This window comes from Vicia villosa, linkage group LG7 (assembly GCF_029867415.1).
Source record: "Vicia villosa cultivar HV-30 ecotype Madison, WI linkage group LG7, Vvil1.0, whole genome shotgun sequence".
NCBI lineage: Eukaryota > Viridiplantae > Streptophyta > Magnoliopsida > Fabales > Fabaceae > Vicia > Vicia villosa.
The window spans coordinates 28,346,099-28,367,457 of record NC_081186.1 but is presented as its reverse complement, the minus strand read 5'-3'; the positions used below and the strand labels follow the sequence as shown (position 1 = coordinate 28,367,457).

Genomic DNA, 21,359 nt, shown 5'->3' with positions numbered 1-21,359 from the left:
AACGTAAATTAGGATACATTACCCCTTTCCCTATTTTGTTCAGTTTCAATGCACATGTCGTTTCATATACATTTCTCCTTTCCCAATTTTTTCAATTTTCACACACAATAGTAGTCCAAATTTATTACACTTTCAAGAATCTTTCCCTATCCTTAACCAATTTCAAATTAGTTTTCTCAAAAATTTTAATCAATCCTAATTGTGCGACGGTTGATCTTCAATTGCATTCACGATGCAATTACTTGAATGCTGGTTTCTCATCTCCCAAAATCTAATCAGCGCATCATCAATGTTAATTTGAAGGTTTATTCTTTCAACTTTTTGTATTACTTGCTTATTCTACATGTATAAATATGACATATCTCATCTCCAATTCATCATCCCTTTTGAACCCTTACGATTTTCCGTTATTTTACGATGGCCACCGCAAGACGCGATTTTGTTTCTGAAATCACACCAGCAAAAGAATCATGAGATGTTTTTGTTCGAGTTATTCAATGTGGTTTGTGCTAGACATGAATTCGAAACAAAAGTATTATGCGATGGAGATGGTTCTAATGGATGAGAAGGTTGTTGTTGTTGTTTGATTTATATTTTTTTCTTTGCATATTATTATAGGGTTTCAAGATACAAGCTTCTGTTCATAAGGCTCTGCTGTCTCGATTTGAGAATAAGATTCATGAGGGTATTGTTTATAATTTTCAATATTTTGGGGTTGCCGCTAATACTGGAGGGTATAGGACCACGAAAATCCAATTCAAGTTGAATTTGCACAGTTCTACTGTGGTTACAGAAATTGGTGATGATCTTATAATAGTATCCCCTTACTCATTTGTGTCCTTCCAAGAAATAGTTGGGAAAATTGATATGGACTACTTATTGGTAAAACTTTTATTTACTTCAAAAAAAATTCTATTTTTTTGTATTATTTTAAATTTTCGTTCTTATTCAATTATATCGTAATCTAATATGTCTAATTTATGTAATAGATGTTGTGGCCATTTTGTCTGCTGTTGGACGTGAAAGGGTCTATGAAAGGAATGGTGTAACTACTAAGTTTAAGGTTATTGAGTTACTATCCGATGGTTAAGTTATATGATAAAAAACTTATATACTTTTATATGCAGTTAGAGTTACAGTCCAATAACTTTTGAATTAATTGGTTTTGTGTAGGATGAAGCTTGACTGTACACTGTTTGGACCATATGTTGATGAACTTGATGCATACCTCAAATTTGGTAACACCGACACTATTGTTGTTCTTGCTCAGTATCCGAAAGTCAAATTGTATAATGGAAAAATCCAGATGCAGAATGCAATGAACTGTAGCAAACTATTGTTCAACCCAAAAACACCCGAGGCAGATTATTTAAAACTGAAGTAAATACTTTTTAGATTCACATATCTATTCAATTTGTATAATTAAGTCTTCTGAATTTTCTGAATGCTGATAATTGATTACTACTTTTTTCTTTATTATCAGCGATAACATTGGATCGCCTACTCAACCAGTTAGTTATATGAAGGATGCTTCTGAGATGAGTTTAGAAGAAGATTTTTTAAATCTGATTCAATGCAAAACAATAGAAGAACTAAAAGACTGTCAAGATGTAATTTGCATTTTACTTTTATTTCATTCATATGCTTCGTTACATGCTTATTATATTATAGGTTTATTTGACATTGTTATTTGGTTTATCATGTCTACAAAATATGGTTTGTGTTGTGTTAGGCACGATCAAACATGGTATTGGTGGCATGCTACATGTGTGTGCAACAAGGGTGTTGTTGTGGATTCCAAAAGGTTGTTCTGCCCAAAGTGTAACAAGCATATTTGGCCAATTGTCCCAAGGTGTTTAATTGTAAATTTTTTCAATTGTTTCAAATATTCATGGCTAATTTCTTTGTTTAACAAATATTTAATATTTAATTTTCCCACTTTGGTAAATATGTAGGTTCCGTGTCAAACTCAGAGTAATTGATGAAACTGATTCTTCTACTTTTGTGCTTTTGGATCGCGATTGTTATTTTCTGACCAAAATGACATGTTATGATTTGATTGCTGAAATGGACCGGTGAGTATTTATAAAGAAAACAATTTTTACATATTATCAACTGTCATTATAATCAAAATATTATTTGATAGTAACAATACTTCAAAATATGTTTTTTAGGAAGAAGAGCCAACAATTTTGCCTAAAGTGATTGGTGGTTTTGTTGATCAAACATTTTTGTTTAAGATAGATGTAAAAATGATGTGAGCTCTAGACATGAAAAGTCTTTTCGCGTGAAAAAAGTTTGTGCTGACAAAGATATAATTTCAAAGTTCAAATCTGTTGCAAAGGTCGATAATACTCTCTTTCATGTTAGTTTATTTTTTTGTGTAACATGTCCCTTTCATGTTTGTTCATATAACTGATTGGGTTAATAGGCATTTACCCCCTACCATATAGGCGAGTTTTTATATACCCCCCTTTTAAAAAAAGTTTTGGATTACCCCCCTATAATTTTAAAATTCTAAGCCTTTTGCCTCCTAAGAGGAAAAATTACCCCCCTGTAAAATATTTTTTTATTTACCCCCCAGGTTTTTACATGCTTAGGGGGGTGCCCAAAAATTATAAGGGGGTGATCCAAAACTTTTTTTAAAGGGGGTAAATCAAAACTCGCATATATGGTAGGGGGTAGATGGCTATTAACCCTAATTGATTAAAAGTGCAATTATTATCTGTTTTAGAAATCTATTGATGATGATTTGACAGTTGGTGTGGTTCAAAGTGAAATGTTTGCTGGTGCAATTCAGGATCTGAATTCCATTGTGAAGGTTGCTATACTTTTCAACCAGTTCTGCTTTTTTTGTTTTTTTGTTAGTAGTCTTTGATGCGTGTTCATATCATTAACTTTAATATTGTAAATCGTTTAGAAAAATACTGGTGTTGAAGAAATTACCATTGGTTCTCATGTTCAGAATGAGTTGGTTGCTAGGGTAGCTCGGGATTTGAGTTCAAAATTTGAAAATGATGGCGCTGAGGAGATTTGTGAAGACAACGGTTCTATTTCAGCACATAATGAAGTTGATCCTGCAGATTGCACTACTGTTAAGAGAGGAATTGGAGAAGTTGCTGGAGTAATCGATGGAGGCGACACTAGGATTAGGAAAAGCATAAAGATTGAGAAGGATTAGTCGACTTGGTTCATTCACTATAGTTTTTGAATTGTTGTTATTTTTTGTTTTGTTAAACTTTGATGCACTTTGAGTTGTTTAGTTTTTCTTGGATTTGGCTTTTTGTGGGATTTGTTTAGCCCATAATTAGGTACTTCGCTTTGAATTATGTTTACATTTCTACTATTATTTCTTTTGAATGCAGCCATCATATTGTAAAATGTTTTTTCATTTGAAACCTTATAAGCTATGCAACAGTCCCTTATAGTCAGGAGCAAGATTACCTCTTTATATGGCCTTAAAGGTATGCATACCCTCTTTTTTGTATTTTCTAACTAAAGAATTACTAAGTTTATGTTTCTAATATTTTTTAAATATTGTGGCAGATTATAATGTGATGCGGCAGTAAAGGTATATTGTATGAAGTTTCCATAACAAGACCATACCTCATAAATTTCAAGATTATTCATACACGAAGAATAAGTCGTTAGGATTATGTATAACTGTTGTTGTGTAGTTTGAATGTACATCAGATATGATATGACTATGAATTTTTTAATGATTTGCCATTTAAGAACCAAACTCATTTAGGTAATCTTTATTATACATTTAGTTTATTTCTTCATATGACTTACTCACTTCCCATATATATAATCCATACTTCATGAATATGTACCATTTAAATTTAAATTTTGCGCAAGTATTTGAATGGTATATTTAATAATTACCAAAATCTTAAATGAAAGAAAGTCATATTTTTTTAAGAAATAAAAATGAAAAATTTGCAATTGTTAGAATTCTAATCATGTGTTATAAATTATTTAACCCTCAGTTATATATTCATTAATATTGAATAAATAGATAGTAATTTTTTGAAAAAAAAATATACAGTAACGGGTATATGAATTATATCTCTCTTTTTGTTTGTGAGATGTCAGAGTAACCATAAAATATAATATTTGCAATAGCATGCTATTTGAAATTTGATGTAATACTCTAAATAATACTCTAAACGTATTTGTAGTAATATATTTTTGTTGTCATAAAGTAGTTTCAGTCTTTTTCCGATTGCATCTGTGATTATATATGACTAATTTTATATACAACTTATTGTACAGTGATAATTGTCACTAAACCAACTACAATTGTATACAACTAATTTTATATTCAAAGAAATGTATTTTTCAATTAAAAATATTTTTATTATAATTTTTTTAATAATAGTATTTTATATATACTTACCTGTCATGTATTTAAAATAGTCATTTTTATATTTGTTATTATTATATTATTACATCAAAATGACTATACATTAATATAATTGTTTCATTTAGTACAAAAAGCTTATTTGTTTCATGATTATATAAATAATAAATAATATGTTATATTATGTTATTGATGAATAGCATAAAGCATACGATATGATAAATAAATATTGTTTTTCGAATTCCAATGTTAGATTAACTAATTACCTTGGGCAATACATTATTCTTCGAAATAGTCTGTAGTTTATACATTGTATAAAAAAACCATTAAATATATGCTAACCTTTTTCTATACCATATGATTGAGTTGACACACATTATTCTTGCATTATTACTATACTATACTAACATTATTCTTGCAATCTCTATATGACAGACATCCACAACAAAACCATTCTCATGTAAGGTATTCTTCTGTTTGTCTCTCGCTTAATGTTTTATAAGCACAACATGGTTGTCTATGACACACAATTTCATAACCACTGTATTTTAAATCTACTTCATATATCACCGTATAAATGGTTTCATTTATGCCTTTTCATCACATAATTTATATGCTGTATTTTTAATAGGTGCTTAGCGGTGCTGCATTGGTTGTAAGTGTATTACTATGGATGAAAATGGTTCATCTAATGTTGGATCAAGGAGGGAAATGTTAATGAAAGACAAATCGTCGCGGAAAAGGAGTACATTCACCAATATTTTCCCATGAAGCACTAAAAGCAAAACTTTTTATGATTGCTCATGAACTCGATATTGTGTTATGTTGTTTACTTTAGCATTGAAATATTTAATTTTATATGTCGTCGCAATTACGTTAATCGTACTTATTTTTTGTTAGGCGAAAATTTAACACTGGTTAGACATAACCATGGAGCTTCAACCAGTAGACAAAATCAATTTCCTAGAACTCCTTTGTCTTTGTTAACAAATGGTGAAAATTCATTCCATTGTTCATTTTGATTTTTCATTTTCTTTGTTCATCGTTTTCCTAATAATCCATTGCTGAACCAGTAGGCGTACAGTCTTTTGATCACTATTCTGGAATTTTGTGCAATAAACGTAATAATCCTTCTCACGCAACTTCACCAACAACTGACATTATATCTGATGCAGGTTAGTCGTGCCCCTGTTTACAATATAAAATTTAACAGCTGACATTTCCTAATAATATTTTTTTCGAATATAAGATTTAATTATTTTTACATTGATTCATTGCAATTATTTATTATACTGCAGCAATGGCTAGAAGGCGTAGGATGATGATAATAAGAACCAAGGATTTTCATTCAGAGGGGTTTATAAGGGTGTTACATTAGTAGTATCAGAGCAAGTCGGTCCGTCCGGCCAACTTATTGATTTAGTGTGGAATGATAGTTGAATACTCTCGATGTGTTGTTCCTTAGTACACGGCTTGTGTGTGAAACAATGTTTGTGCTTTCTTGCTTTTCTAATCACTTGTTGGCATGAGTGAGATTAAAGTAAGTAGGGGAGAAGCTTGTGCTTCTTTGTGATGGTTCAGGTGTGAACAGTTGGTGCAATTTGTCGTGATTTACATGAGTGTAAATGTTAGTAAGGATGCGTTGTTATAGGATTTCTAATAAAGTACGGATTCAAGATTTTGCATAGCGGTCAAGTATTGTTAAAGGTTGCTTTTTAGAGGATAAAGAGCAATGTGACTGCTAGTGATATACAAGTGGTGTGCAATTCCTGATGTTTTCTGAGGATATTTGCTAAGCAAGTAGGATAACTCTTAGAAGATGAAGCTCAGATGGTGGTGATGTTTTCATCAATGTATGCTAATCGTGAATTTGCCAGTGTTGAGTTACCATTGTGTGTGATGTTAACGTCTTAAGTAGAGATAGAGTGATGAGTTGCTTTAAATTATGTTGTTGGAATCATGTTTGTGATGTCAAGGTATTGACATGTTTCAGGGAGAACTTGGAGAGTTTCTATCACCAACCCGATGGAAAAATGGTATTACCGAGATTGTGATTGAAATGAGATTGTTAGACTATGGTGCTTTAGGTGAATTTGAGTAAAAGTTCTAAAGGGACGCTATGATAGCTTGATAATGATGGTTTATACCCCATCACGATTTTTGACTACCTATTGACAAATTGAGGAACTGATCACCCTTAATCCCTTGTTGATAGTAGACAGGATCGTATTGGACGGGATAGACTTGTCTTGCCAGCTTGATGGTGTGTAAAGTGTTCGACATTATATCTTGAGGATAGTCGCTCACCATTTCTCATGAACCTAATGGAGGAGTGACTAGGAAAGAAATGAGACTTCTTGAATGGTTCGGAGACGTGAGTTGTATGCGAAACCTTCTAAGTGTGAGTTTTGGTTGAAGGAAGTGAGTTTCTTTGGTGTGCAAAATGTGATAATTGAATTGATTGCTACATTGTGATAATTGTGATTGATTATCTTTGGTATTTTGAATCCTTGAGCAATGTGGTATATGTGGATGTATGAGGTGTATTGAAATATGTTGAACACACGAATATGTGAAGTGTGATGAATTCGATTGGTAAATGTTTGTAACACGTTACTTATTATTATATATTTCTATAATGATGTGAATTCTCACCCTTTTGTTGGAATGATGTTTTATACGGTATCGCTCAAGTACTGAAGGTAGCAGTGCTTCTCACAAGGATTAGTAGGAGAGTTATTCCTTAATTTATTAGTTTAGTATTTTTGGGTTTTGAGTCGTGCTCTAATTATGTAACACTGGGGAACGTTATTGATTGATGTTTTGAAGGATACCTTGTATTTATTTCTATTCTGTTATTTTAATAAAATTATGTGATGCTTGGCCATTATGCCTAAGTTTTTAATTAAGTGAAATTATTATGAGACAATAATATGTTTTGTTTGATAGAATATGAATCCACTGCGAAAGTGTATGTGTTGGAGTTATGGAAACATGAATTATATTTAAAGTGTTATTGAGCACGGCATATGTTTATGTTTTCTGAATTATGTGGGACACCCTTGAATTAATAAGCATGATCTTACTCTTATTTATGTTATATTTTCCGCGGGATTTAGAAAGGTGTTACACTAGCAGTAAGAAAGCAGGAGTCATGGTGAGAGGAGTTTGTGTGTCTTACTCTGAAGGGACGGTTAACATGATGTATGGATTGAAGAAGGGTGATGACCAATATGAAGAGATTTTGATGAAAGCTAATGACTTGGAGTATGAGGTTTACATGCAGTCATTGTGAAACAAGGACACTACTTGGGTAGATAATGGTGGAGAAAAGTCTGTCAAGAGGATGGATTTGATACCAGACGCCAAGGCTTGATATCAGTTCATCAAACATTCACTCAAGCCAACTACGCATAATGAAACTGTGAACAAGCAAAGGTTCGCCCTTTTGCATTGCATCACTGCTGGCTGTGATGTGAATGTAGGCAAAATCATTGTGCCAGAGATTCAAGGTTGTGCTAAAAGGAAATATGGAATGTTGTACTTCCCCTGTTTGATCACTGCTCGGTGTTTAAAACAGGGATTCAAGGAAAAGGAAACTAATGAAACAAGTAACCCTAGGGCATCATTTGATAAAAACAGTTTGCAGATGTTCATGAAACCAAAAGTAGGGGAGAGATCTGAGGCAGGTCAGCCTTTGACTAAAGTAAGTGTGAAATGTAACACCCTTCTAAAACCCCGTGGAATATATTAAATAATTCAGAGTAAACATGGAACAAGGATGTCACAATTAAAATAAACCACATATCGTATCGATTGTCATGCGTCACAAGGAACGAAATGCCATTTTTAATAATCCATGTTCAACATAGCGGAATTAATTTAAAAACTGAATAGCATGATTATCAATTAGAAACACCAATCACCGGTTCATAAACCAAATAAACATAATCCAACAAAACCAATTAAACTGAAAGTATAACCATCAACTCTAAAAACAAGCGTTCCCCAGTGTTACAAATCAGAGCATGACATCGACGATACAACTAGACGGACTAGCCTATAAGCAATCCTCACCAAAGCCAAAAACCGCTACTCCTCAATCTGATAAATGTCAACAATAAGGGTGAGACATTTCACATCTAAACTATATTATAAGTTCATAACTACAAAACATCATCAGCACATTATTCACCCAATTGCAATGTAGTTAGATATTAAAAAAAAATCACCAATCGACATAAAATACAATCAACTACATCACCATGAAATAACATTGGAAATCTTCCAATCATGTTATAACAATATAATTGCAATGCACTGACACTATGCATTTGGGTATCAATTCGTCATGGGATTAACCCATCAGACCGATCTAAATATCACCGAGATACGGCCCTGCCAGCACTAATTCCGCACAATGGGAATTATGCCATCCACTGATCCAAAACATCACTGAATTCAGTCACCAAATGATTATGAATGCATGAAAAAACATCTAACATACTTACCATCATCACCGATTACGATGAACAAATCATCTCAACACCACATCACTGAATTTAGTATGTTCATGTTCAGCATTATTCAACAATCAAATATACGTAATCACACTTAACATCATATCAATTCCACATCAATATCACAACATATCATCACCATATTATTACATTGTAACATTTAATAATACATGCACACAATGTATAACTCACTAAAACAATTTATAACTCACCAAAACTAATAAACTTATCAGAGATTTGGGTGAGGGGGTTTGTTATACAAGGGGAAGGTTTTAAGCACCCCTCATATCCATGGTACTCCATGGGAACCTCTTTGAAAATGTTATTGTTTTTGGTTTTTACATTTTTGAAAAGCATATGTGAAAATGTTTTAAAATCGAGGGAGGGGATGGGAAAAGAAGTTTTTGAAAGTGAGCTCGATAAGACATCGCATCTTAGGCCTACATACCCCTTTTAAAGAAAAGGGAAGTCAGAGCTTTTGTAGTTCCTCTTAAAAGAAATATAAAAGGGGAAAAGTGGCCAAAATCTTTTTGTGTGTGAGCTTTAAAATACTTACAGGTTTTTAAAAGAGTGTTAAACTTTAAAATACTTAACAAGTTTTAAAAGGGTTAAGCTTTAACAATACTTAACAATTTTAAAATAAAAAGGGACTAAACTTTAACAATACAAGGTCAATGGGTTAGGAGAAGTTTCACCGGGAATAATTCTTCTCTTAACACCAAGGTTTTAAAACAAAGAGACCTAGCTTTAAAAATACAAAGGTCAATGGACTAAAAGTAGTTTCACCGGGAATAATTCTCCTCTTAGCACCAAGGTTTAAAAAACAAAAGGGTTTGGTTGAGCTTTAACAATACAAAACCATAAAGATAAGGGAAAAGCTTTAACAATACTTGACACAAAGATAAAGAGTTTTGGAAAGGAGTTTCAGTACCTTGACAATTTTAGTCAATACCATTCCCATTCCTTTAGATTTTTCAACAAAAACAACTTTAAGTAATCAATGGATACCTTAAGTGTGTGTGTGATAACATGTGTCACAAAAGACAAACAAGTAAAAATCAGTTATGATAAACAAAGAAGTTTATACCTTTGGATTGATTCATATGTGAATGAATGATGAATGATGAATGTTTAACTTATGCACAATGGTTAGATAAACAATGTATGATAATAACAAGTACAAAACACATGGATAGAAAATCAACAAGTATATGTATAAAATATAATGGTTAAGATAAACATATAAGTACAAAAGCAGGGATTAAAATCAACAAGTATGTACAAGATAACAAGTTCATGGATAACAAAGATCAACATGTTTTTGGGTTAGGGTTTTAAAACTAGGGTTTTTTGAATTAGGGTTGAAATTAGGGTTTTGAAAGAAACACCTAAACCTAATTAATTTTAATGATTAAATACCAAATCCTAAAAGAGGATTGGTCCAAGGTTACATGGGAAAGTCAATGAAATTAATTCCTAACCCTAAACATATATATACAAAAATATACTAAGTCTCTTTGAATAAAATATTCAAAAGAAGTTGATTTTTTAGTTGATTTTTTTATATAAAAAGACATGTTTTTCATTAATTTTTAAATGACAAAATAATAAATATTTTTGGGTTTTTAATTGATGACATTAAAATAGGCAACATAAATAAAACACACACAAAATAACAAGCTAAAAAGATTAATTTTTCAATTTGTTTGGATTTTTTGAAGTTTAATGGAAAGTAATAAACAAGTGATAAAAAAAATTAAGATTTTATTAGCCATAGGACTTGAACCCACGCCACTGACCTCACCACTCAACCAACGCGCGCGGTGTGACTTTAACATGATTCCATTTCACTATAACACAAAACAAGTGTTAAATGTGTTAAAAAATAAAAGGCAAAAGGTCTGGGGCGACGGGGATTCGAACCCCAGACCATTGGCATGAGGGAACTAAGGGCGCGCTGGTAACCTATTATGCTGTAACGATGTAGTCGTTACTAAAACAAATTCAATTCATTATATTTTAAACAAACACCAAAAATTCAAATTTCCCTCCAACCCACTTCATCTTCTTCGTGAAGAACAACAACAACTCAACCATGGCTGATTTTCAAACATCATCAAATCTAAATCATTTTTAACAAAACGAAAGTGCATCTTGATCCATTTTTCAACACGAATGCAACCACATAATTAACAATGATTAAATTAGACTCAAACTTATGAATTTCTGGAAAATCATTATGTACCCTAAAAATTAAATTTAAAATTAAACTCTGTAATCAAGCAATTAATCCTTAAAACCTTAGGGTTATCATTCCTTACATGATTCCGAATTGAATGATAACAAGAACTGCAACAATTGATGCTTGAATAAAGAAGCTCGAGTTTGAGTTCTTACCTATGAAAATGGGGTTCCAATTCGTGCCTGGAGGTGTTACAGAAGGGCTCTCTTGATCTGAATAGCTTCAATGACCTCCAAGGAAGCTTTTTGGGCACTTAGAATGGATTGACCACCTCTGGTTCCTCCAACTCGATTTCACCTACAAACAATAAAATTTATGCTTAAAACTCAATGTTCTAGGTGTTACAGATATGGATTAAATGTCTAGATAGCTTCTATATGTGATATAGAATGTATCTAAAATGAAAAGCCTCAAAATGCACGAGCAAAATGTAAAATTCAAACTTTTGGTTCAAGGTCACTCTTTAATGGAGGTTGAAGAGTGATTTTCTGTTTGGGGAGTTTGGTAAGTCTTTGGGGGTTTTGTATAGCTTCTATATCATAACTAGAAGCTGTTTGAAAGATTCATTTGGTAGGTTTGTGTTTGGTTTGGATTTTGGCAAGTTGAAACCTAAAATGGACCTTTAATGGAGTGAAAATGGTGATTTTTAATTAGAGGGGTTTTGGGAGGATATTGAGATGGTAGATAGCTTGTAAATGGTACTTAGAAGTTGTTTGAAACCTTGGTTGACACCCAGAACTTGTGGAACTCAAAATCACTAGAAAAATGCAAAGATTGGAAAAATGAGAATTTCAAGTGATAGGTGAAGGTGGAGAAAAACACAAGAAAGGGGGGATTGAATTGTGTTCTTTATCAATTAAAATTCCCTTTCTTTTCCTTAACGTCTTTTCTTTCACTTAATCATCTATTGGATTATGCTATGGTGTTGCAGAAGCATGAAGAAGTAGAACTGCATAACCAATTAGATGTTCATTTCAACTTCTGTTTGTCATCAGAACTTCTGACTTTCTCAATACAGTTCTGAGGAGCTTTTGAGTGAATGTTCTAAGTTAAAATGATATGTGCAGAAAGTAAAAGACACATTCATTTTTATCGTGGTTCACCTTCTAACTAAGGCTACCTCCATTCCACCTTCTTCAGGTGATTTGCCTCTCAATAGAGGTCTTAATCCATTATAACCAAATCATGATTACACCTGCACGATCCTCCGTCGTGACTCACAACCTGCACAACCAACTGTTGTGACTAACCATCTGGACAATGACCCGTTCAGTGATCCTAGCAGGATATAAAGTTCATTTATCTTCTGGAGATTACATTTGTGCTTCTTAGTTAAGCAGATTGTCTCCTATTCTAAGTTCATAATTTAAGATATAACACACTACGAGCAACAACTCTATGTGTTACATTTTGATTACAGAAACATATGTTTTGCAGTCTTCTTGTCTTCAGCTTCTAGATGAGATATTCGTTTTACTGATTGATAAGCAGAATTAGAATATTTGCTCCTTTCTTATGATTGCTTCTTCAATCTGATCTTCATCTTCGTTCTTCTTTAATCAGTTTAAGAGCAAAAACTCTTATGTAAATATGCTTCTTTAATTCTTTCCTTAAATATGGAGGTTGAAGTTTTGGAGCAATCACTCCTTCTTGTAAGACCATCTCCTTTAATTTTGATTAAGCATATGTTGAGCATTTGCACGAGGAATTAATGGCTTCTTCAGAAATATCTTCATCTTCTTTTCTCAGAATCACATAAGGAGCAGTAGCTCTTATATCCTTTGATTCTGTCTTCATCATCAACTTTTGATGCATCTTTAGTAAGTGTACTGCTCAGTTCTCTTGTGACGCATACTGCTCATTTAGCAGGAACTGTCTGTCTTCTCTAGAGCTCTTCTTCTGGGAGGCTGGTGTTAATAATGTTTTGTTCCATCATACATTTTATGTATGTTGCCTCTTGCGTAACTTCTGATACATGTCTTCAAGATTTCTTCTTTCATATCTTCATGATTAGATTCTCATCTATTGGATTATCTTCTGAATTACTTCTTGATCTTCACTCTGTAGATGTATCCTGGATACATACTCTGATGCTCATTCTAGATGCATACTCAGATACATATTAGAACGCATAAATTCAAGTCTGAAGCTTTGGTCTATTTATAGAGCTTGGTATGTTACAGTTGGAATCTAGCCGTTAAGACTTGTTTGAATGTCGCTTTGAAAGCTCTGTCTCGTATGATCCTTTAATGACAAGTGTTGTTCTTGGCAGAATCTTATCCTCAACATGATGATTTCAGTTGATGGCGTGCTTCTTTGGTTAAGCTTATTTTTCTAACGCACTGCATGTGGCTTGCTTCTTCTTTTGTCCTTGGGAGTTGATCCATTTAATGTTACAACCGTTTTACTTATGATGATGTTTCTAACGGCTCTCCCTTATATTCTAAGCTCTTTATATTTTACTTAATTTATATTATGAGCTGTAGATTCTTCATTGGTCGTGACTTCTACTAATGTTTGTATGTTATATGTCACTGTATCGTAGTCTTCAGAACTTGTAGCTTCGGAACTTCTGATCTCTATACTTGCATGATCTTCATTGTTTGCACAGCTTCTTGTAATGATCTTTCTTGCTCATCTTCTTGCAGCTTCTGATGTACTTTCTGATTGAAACTATTGTATGTAGGCCTTGATATTGCTTGTTCTTCTGAATGATCTTGTTCCTCATTATTGCTTCTGTAACACCCGTATAATTTTAATATTAATTTAATTGGAATATTAAATTAATAATTAGAATTATAAAGATTTTGTGAAAATAATGAATAAATAATGGTTTATGGTATTTGGGCCATATGAGTAAATAGTAAAAGGGGGAGGGTGATTTTATAATCCTTTTACTAAATTATTATTATTTTTCATAAAACAATTGGATTTTTAGAAGAAAGGAAGAACGTGAAAGAACAGAGGGTTGAGAACACGAAGAACGAGAAGGAGAACTGTAGAGGGAGAGACCAAGGATCAAGAACAATTGTCTAAGGTAAGGGGAGACTCTCCATTTAATCTCTATTATCGTGTTATAAGTAATAGTATAGATTGGTAGTATTGTTTTGATCAATGGTTTCCATGTTCTGTGTTGTGTTCATCTTTTGGATTGAAATTTTGGACTGATAAATCCCTAATAACTGAGTAGATCTAGAGTATAATGAACGAAATTGATTATTGGATCATATACTGTAGTTTCTGGGTGAATTCGTATGCTGTTATGAGATGAATTTTCTGGTTTTTAGACCCAAATCGCAGACTGTGAAGGTGGATTCGCGAGGAAGACGAATGGGTAAGTTGCAGGTTTCTGTGAACTGCTGCCCGTTTGCGTATGATACGCGTATGGGGGGGTGTGGTACGCGTATGGTACGCTCCCCATGGTGCATCAGAATGTGCCCTTCTGTTGGTACGCGTATGATACGCGTATGATGTTGTTTTGTGTGGAAATAGAGTTCTGTCCATACGCGTATGATACGCGTATGGTGTGTATGTTTTGTCTGAAATTGTGCTTCTGCCCGTACGCGTATGATACGCGTATGGTGTGTGTGTTTTGTGAAATTCTGACTCTGCTGGTACGCGTATGGTACGCGTATGGCCAGCGTGACTTGCAGAGTTTTGCTGTTTTGTGATTTTTAAGAATTCAGTGATGAGTAACTCTTGAAATGCTGATCTGTTGAAATGAGATCTAATTTATGACGATTAAGATGAGATAAATCGTATGATTGATTGATATATGATTTTATTTGAATGATGCAATTGTACGTATATTTGGGCATACTTGATGATGATGATGTATGATGTTGTATGAGTAAAGATGATGCTACTCATAGTGAGATGATGATGTTGGTATGTTATATATATATGTGTTGCATGCATTCATAATCATAGTTGAGGGTTGTATCCTAAAGATGAGAGGATGCAGTGAAGGGCAAGATTCCCATTGTGTGGAATCTGTGCTGGCAGGGCCGTATCTGGATGATGATAGATCGGTCGGTGGATGATGTCCACTGGTGATGTTTGGTACCACATGCATAGTGTCAGTTTCATACATGTGCATGATTTGTTTATAACATGATGGTGTATGTTTTAAGATGACTTGCCTGTTTATCTGTGGATGTGTGAATGATGATTTGTCTGAATATGAAACAGTTGGTGAATGATATCACTATGATATGTTATTATTTATGATGCAATAACATTGGTTAACTGTGATGAGACTCACCCTTACTTGTTGTCATTTTCAGATTGAGGATAGCGGCGCGACTTGGTGAGGATTAGCTCATAAGTCGGTTTTTAGTTATAGTGTCGGTGTCATGCTCTGGTAGATGTAACACTGGGAACACGTTTGTTTTGGAGTTTGATTATAACTCTATTTGTTTTGTTATTTTAAGTCTTATACATTGATGATGGATGTTTGACTTGATGAAGTATTTCCGCTGTGTAAAACATGAAATTGATTAATGAGTTATGATCTCAGGTGTTTTTCAGTAAATGCATGACAGGTGCCGAACGTGTGTATTATTTATTAATTTATGTAATTGTGATGCCTCTCTACATGTTTACTCTGATTAATAATTGTTTAATTGCCGCGGGTTATTAGAGGGGTGTTACAATAGTGGTATCAGAGCATAGTCGGTCGTTGTGACCAGAGTCTTAGTGTCAGTGTCAGTCTTTCCGTGTATGCGACTAATACGAATTATTTGTCGATACTTTTGTCCTGACTGGATTGTTTGTGTTAAGCAGAACAATGGCTGGAAGAGGAGGAAGAAACGATGATGCTATCGCTGAGGCTCTGGGCATGATTGCTGGTGTGTTGGGAGGGAATGCCAATGGAGCTGCGATTGGTGCTGACAGACAACTGAACAGTTTTCAGAGGAACAATCCTCCATTGTTCAAGGGCACGCATAATCCTGAAGGTGCTCAGAAATGGCTTAAGGTGATCGAGAGGATTTTCAGAGTCATTGACTGTGCTGAGGATCTCAAGGTGAGGTATGGTACTCATATGTTATCTGAGGAGGCTGATGACTGGTGGATGTCAACCAGAGCTGAGCTAGATGCTGGTGGTACAGCAATTACCTGGACTGTATTCAGGAGGGAATTTTTGAGGAGGTACTTTCCTGAAGATGTCAGGGGAAGAAAGGAAGTTGAATTTCTGGCACTGGTGCAAGGCAATATGTCAGTACCGGAGTATGCGGCCAAGTTTGTGGAACTGGCAAGGTACTATGTGCACTACAATGATGATGAAGCAAGTGAGTTCTCGAAATGTGTCAAATTTGAGAATGGTCTTCGTGATGAGATCAAGCAGGGTATCAGGTACCAGAGAATCCGGAGGTTTGTTGATCTGGTAGATTGTAGCAGGATTTTTGAGGAAGATAACATCAAGCTGAGGTCATCCCACTCTCGCGAGTTGGTTGACAGAAAAGGGAAGAAACATATGGATAGAGGTAAGCCATATGGTAGAGGTAAACCTGCTGATTGGAAGAAACCCAGTGGGGGAGATTCTAGTGCTCGTATCAGATGTTACAATTGTGGTGAGATGGGACATCGTAGGAATGAGTGCAAGCTTGATCAGAAGAAGTGTTACAAGTGCGACCAAGTGGGTCATATTGCTGCTGACTGCAAGAAGAGGGTTGTGACTTGTTACAACTGTGGTGAAGAGGGTCACATCAGTCCTAATTGTCCTAAGCCAAAGAAGAACCAATCGGGAGGAAAGGTTTTTGCTTTGACCGGGTCAGAGACTACTCCAGAGGACAGGTTGATTAAAGGTACGTGTTTCATTCATGGCACACCTTTGGTTGCAATTATTGATACTGGAGCAACTCACTCTTTTATTTCTTTGGATTGTGCTATGAGGTTAAATCTTGAGATATCTGACATAAATGGAAGTATGGTTATTGACACTCCTGTGTCGGGTTCAGTAACTACTTCGTCTGCATGCTTGAATTGTCCGGTTGATATTTTTGGTAGAGAATTCGGGATGGACTTAGTGTGCCTTCCGTTGAAACAACTCGATGTAATCCTGGGAATGAACTGGTTGGAATTCAACCGTGTTTATATCAACTGTTTTGCGAAGACGGTGATTTTTCCTGAAGAGGTTAGTTCTGATGGTCGGGAAATGACAGCTAGACAGGTGAATGAGGCTATCGGAGATGGTGCAACAGTGTTTATGTTGTTTGCATTGATGAATGTGAAGGAGAAAGTGGCGAGTAGCGAATTGCCTGTTGTGTGCGAGTTCCCAGAAGTTTTTCCAGAAGAGGTGAATGAATTGCCACCGGAAAGAGAAGTGGAGTTTTCTATTGATTTGGTTCCGGGAACTAGTCCAGTGTCGATGGCGCCGTATCGTATGTCGCCGTCTGAATTGGCTGAACTGAAGAAGCAGTTAGAGGAATTACTTGAGAAGAAATTTATTCGTCCTAGTGTTTCGCCGTGGGGTGCGCCTGTGTTGTTGGTAAAGAAGAAAGAGGGTTCGATGAGGCTGTGTGTAGATTACAGACAATTGAACAAGGTTACTATCAAGAATCGGTATCCATTGCCGAGGATTGATGATTTGATGGATCAGTTGGTTGGGGCATGTGTATTTAGTAAAATTGATCTGAGGTCTGGGTATCATCAGATTCGTGTGAAAGACGACGATATTCAGAAGACTGCCTTTAGAACGAGGTATGGACATTATGAGTATTCTGTAATGCCGTTTGGAGTTACTAATGCACCTGGTGTTTTTATGGAATACATGAACAGGATTTTTCATCCGTATCTCGATAAGTTTGTGGTGGTATTTATAGATGATATCCTGATATATTCTAAGAGTGAGAAAGAACATGCGGAACATCTCAGAACTGTGTTGGAGCTGTTGAAAGAGAAGCAACTTTTTGCCAAACTGTCGAAGTGTGAATTCTGGTTGGAAGAAGTCAGTTTTCTTGGACATGTGATTTCTAGGAATGGTATTGCTGTTGATCCTACAAAGATAGAAGCTGTGTCTCAATGGGAAGCTCCGAAGTCAGTGTCAGAGATTCGTAGTTTTCTTGGTCTTGCAGGTTACTACAGAAAATTCATTGAAGGGTTTTCAAAGTTAGCATTACCGTTAACTAAACTAACCAGGAAGGGACAAGCTTTTATTTGGGATGCAAAGTGTGAGGAAGGATTCCAAGAGCTGAAGAGGAGGTTGACTAGTGCTCCTATTTTGATTTTTCCGAATCCGACAGAATCATTTGTGGTTTATTGTGACGCATCACTAATGGGTTTAGGTGGTGTATTGATGCAGAATCAACAGGTGGTCGCTTATGCGTCAAGACAACTCAAAGTGCATGAAAGGAATTATCCGACTCATGATTTGGAGTTAGCAGCTGTGGTTTTTGTGTTGAAGTTGTGGCGACACTATTTGTATGGTTCGAGATTTGAGGTGTTCAGTGATCATAAGAGCCTGAAGTATCTCTTTGATCAGAAAGAGTTGAACATGAGGCAGAGAAGGTGGTTAGAATTTCTGAAGGATTATGATTTTGGTTTGAATTACCATCCGGGTAAGGCAAACGTGGTTGCTGATGCTTTGAGTAGGAAGACCTTGCATATGTCTATGCTAATGGTGAAGGAATTGGATTTGATTGAGCAATTCAGAGACTTGAGTTTAGTGTGTGAAGGTACTCCTATTAGTGTCAAATTGGGTATGCTGAAGCTGACTAGTGGCATTCTTGAAGAAATTAGAGAAGGTCAAAAAGTTGATGTGGAATTGATTGATAAATTGACTTTGGTTAATCAAGGCAAGAGTAGTGAATTTAGAGTCGACGGGAATGGTATATTGAGGTTTGGTGACCGAGTTTGTGTTCCTGATATTATTGAACTCCGAAAGCGTATTTTGGAAGAAGGACACCGTAGTGGATTGAGCATTCATCCTGGTGCTACCAAGATGTACCATGATTTGAGGAAGTTGTTTTGGTGGCCGGGAATGAAGAAGGAAATTGCTGAGTTTGTGTATTCTTGTTTGACTTGCCAGAAGTCAAAGATTGAGCATCAGAAACCGTCTGGGTTGATGCAACCGATGTTTATTCCTGAGTGGAAGTGGGATAGCATCTCAATGGATTTTGTGTCGGGTTTGCCAAGAACTGTCAGAAATTGTGAAGCTATCTGGGTCGTGGTAGACAGGTTGACGAAGTCTGCACATTTTATACCGGTGAGAATGGATTATCCGATGGAGAAGCTGGCTCAATTGTATATTGAGAAGATAGTGAGTCTGCATGGTATTCCTTCAAGTATCGTGTCAGACAGAGATCCGCGGTTTACGTCTAAGTTCTGGGAAGGTTTGCAGAAAGCTTTGGGTACTAAGCTAAGATTGAGTTCTGCTTATCATCCGCAGACTGATGGACAGACTGAGAGGACAATTCAGTCATTAGAAGATTTGTTGCGGGCTTGTGTGTTGGAAAAAGGAGGTACTTGGGATAGTTATCTGCCTTTGATCGAGTTTACCTACAACAATAGTTATCATTCGAGTATCGGTATGGCTCCGTTTGAGGCTTTGTATGGTAGGAGGTGTAGGACGCCGTTGTGTTGGTACGAATCTGGTGAGAGTGCTGTGATTGGTCCAGAAATTGTACAACAGACTACAGAGAAGATTAAAATGATTCAGGAGAAGATGAAGGCTTCTCAGAGTCGTCAGAAGAGTTATCACGACAAAAGGAGGAAAACACTTGAGTTTCAAGAGGGAGATCATGTGTTTATGAGAGTTACTCCTATGACGGGAATTGGGCGAGCATTGATGTCAAAGAAGTTGACTCCGCGTTTTATTGGACCATTCCAAATTTCTGAAAGAGTGGGAGAAGTGGCTTATCGTATCGCTCTACCGCCAATGCTTGCAAATTTACATGATGTATTTCATGTGTCTCAGTTGAGGAAATACATTTCGGATCCGTCCCATGTGATCCAAGTAGATGATGTACAGGTGAAAGATAACTTGACGGTTGAGACTTTACCTGTGAGGATTGAAGATAGAAGACTGAAGCAATTGCGAGGCAAGGAAATAGCTTTGGTCAGAGTGGCTTGGGGAGGACCAGCTGAAGGCAATGTTACCTGGGAGTTAGAGAGTCAGATGAAGGACTCTTATCCAGAACTTTTTACCTGAGGTATGTTTTCGAGGACGAAAACTCTTTTAGTGGGGGAGAGTTGTAACACCCGTATAATTTTAATATTAATTTAATTGGAATATTAAATTAATAATTAGAATTATAAAGATTTTGTGAAAATAATGAATAAATAATGGTTTATGGTATTTGGGCCATATGAGTAAATAGTAAAAGGGGGAGGGTGATTTTATAATCCTTTTACTAAATTATTATTATTTTTCATAAAACAATTGGATTTTTAGAAGAAAGGAAGAACGTGAAAGAACAGAGGGTTGAGAACACGAAGAACGAGAAGGAGAACTGTAGAGGGAGAGACCAAGGATCAAGAACAATTGTCTAAGGTAAGGGGAGACTCTCCATTTAATCTCTATTATCGTGTTATAGGTAATAGTATAGATTGGTAGTATTGTTTTGATCAATGGTTTCCATGTTCTGTGTTGTGTTCATCTTTTGGATTGAAATTTTGGACTGATAAATCCCTAATAACTGAGTAGATCTAGAGTATAATGAACGAAATTGATTATTGGATCATATACTGTAGTTTCTGGGTGAATTCGTATGCTGTTATGAGATGAATTTTCTGGTTTTTAGACCCAAATCGCAGACTGTGCAGGTGGATTCGCGAGGAAGACGAATGGGTAAGTTGCAGGTTTCTGTGAACTGCTGCCCATTTGCGTATGATACGCGTACGGTACGCGTATGGGGGGTGTGGTACGCGTATGGTACGCTCCCCATGGTGCATCAGAATGTGCCCTTCTGTTGGTACGCGTATGATACGCGTATGATGTTGTTTTGTGTGGAAATAGAGTTCTGTCCATACGCGTATGATACGCGTATGGTGTGTATGTTTTGTCTGAAATTGTGCTTCTGCCCGTACGCGTATGATACGCGTATGGTGTGTGTGTTTTGTGAAATTCTGACTCTGCTGGTACGCGTATGGTACGCGTATGGCCAGCGTGACATGCAGAGTTTTGCTGTTTTGTGATTTTTAAGAATTCAGTGATGAGTAACTCTTGAAATGCTGATCTGTTGAAATGAGATCTAATTTATGACGATTAAGATGAGATAAATCGTATGAT

General features: G+C 35.5%; 1 protein-coding gene across 2 annotated transcripts; it reads left to right on the top strand.

Annotated features, from left to right (window-relative positions):
- The first annotated feature begins 56 nt into the window (after positions 1-56).
- Positions 57-3,420, top strand: LOC131617069 (uncharacterized). 2 transcript variants are annotated; one of them, XR_009288412.1, is made up of 10 exons: positions 57-303; positions 619-882; positions 990-1,063; positions 1,174-1,380; positions 1,484-1,610; positions 1,733-1,852; positions 1,956-2,075; positions 2,175-2,344; positions 2,760-2,821; positions 2,921-3,420. XR_009288412.1 is itself a non-coding variant. In XM_058888451.1 (2 exons), the coding sequence occupies exons 1-2, from the start codon at positions 2,780-2,782 to the stop codon at positions 3,179-3,181; spliced, it is 303 nt and encodes a 100-aa protein (XP_058744434.1). In that variant the 5' UTR covers positions 2,355-2,779; the 3' UTR covers positions 3,182-3,420. The 2 variants fall into 2 exon arrangements, 1 of the variants encoding a protein (XP_058744434.1); XM_058888451.1 differs by lacking the exons at positions 57-303; positions 619-882; positions 990-1,063; ... (3 more) ...; positions 1,956-2,075; positions 2,175-2,344 and having other exon boundaries at positions 2,355-2,821.
- Positions 3,421-21,359: the final 17,939 nt, after the last annotated feature.

Excerpts from the sequence above, each read along its gene's own strand:
- LOC131617069 (XM_058888451.1), top strand. The coding sequence starts at position 2,780 with ATGTTTGCTGGTGCAATTCAGGATCTGAATTCCATTGTGAAG. Across the intron at positions 2,822-2,920 it reads ATCTGAATTCCATTGTGAAG|AAAAATACTGGTGTTGAAGA; the intron begins GTTGCTATACTT and ends TAAATCGTTTAG.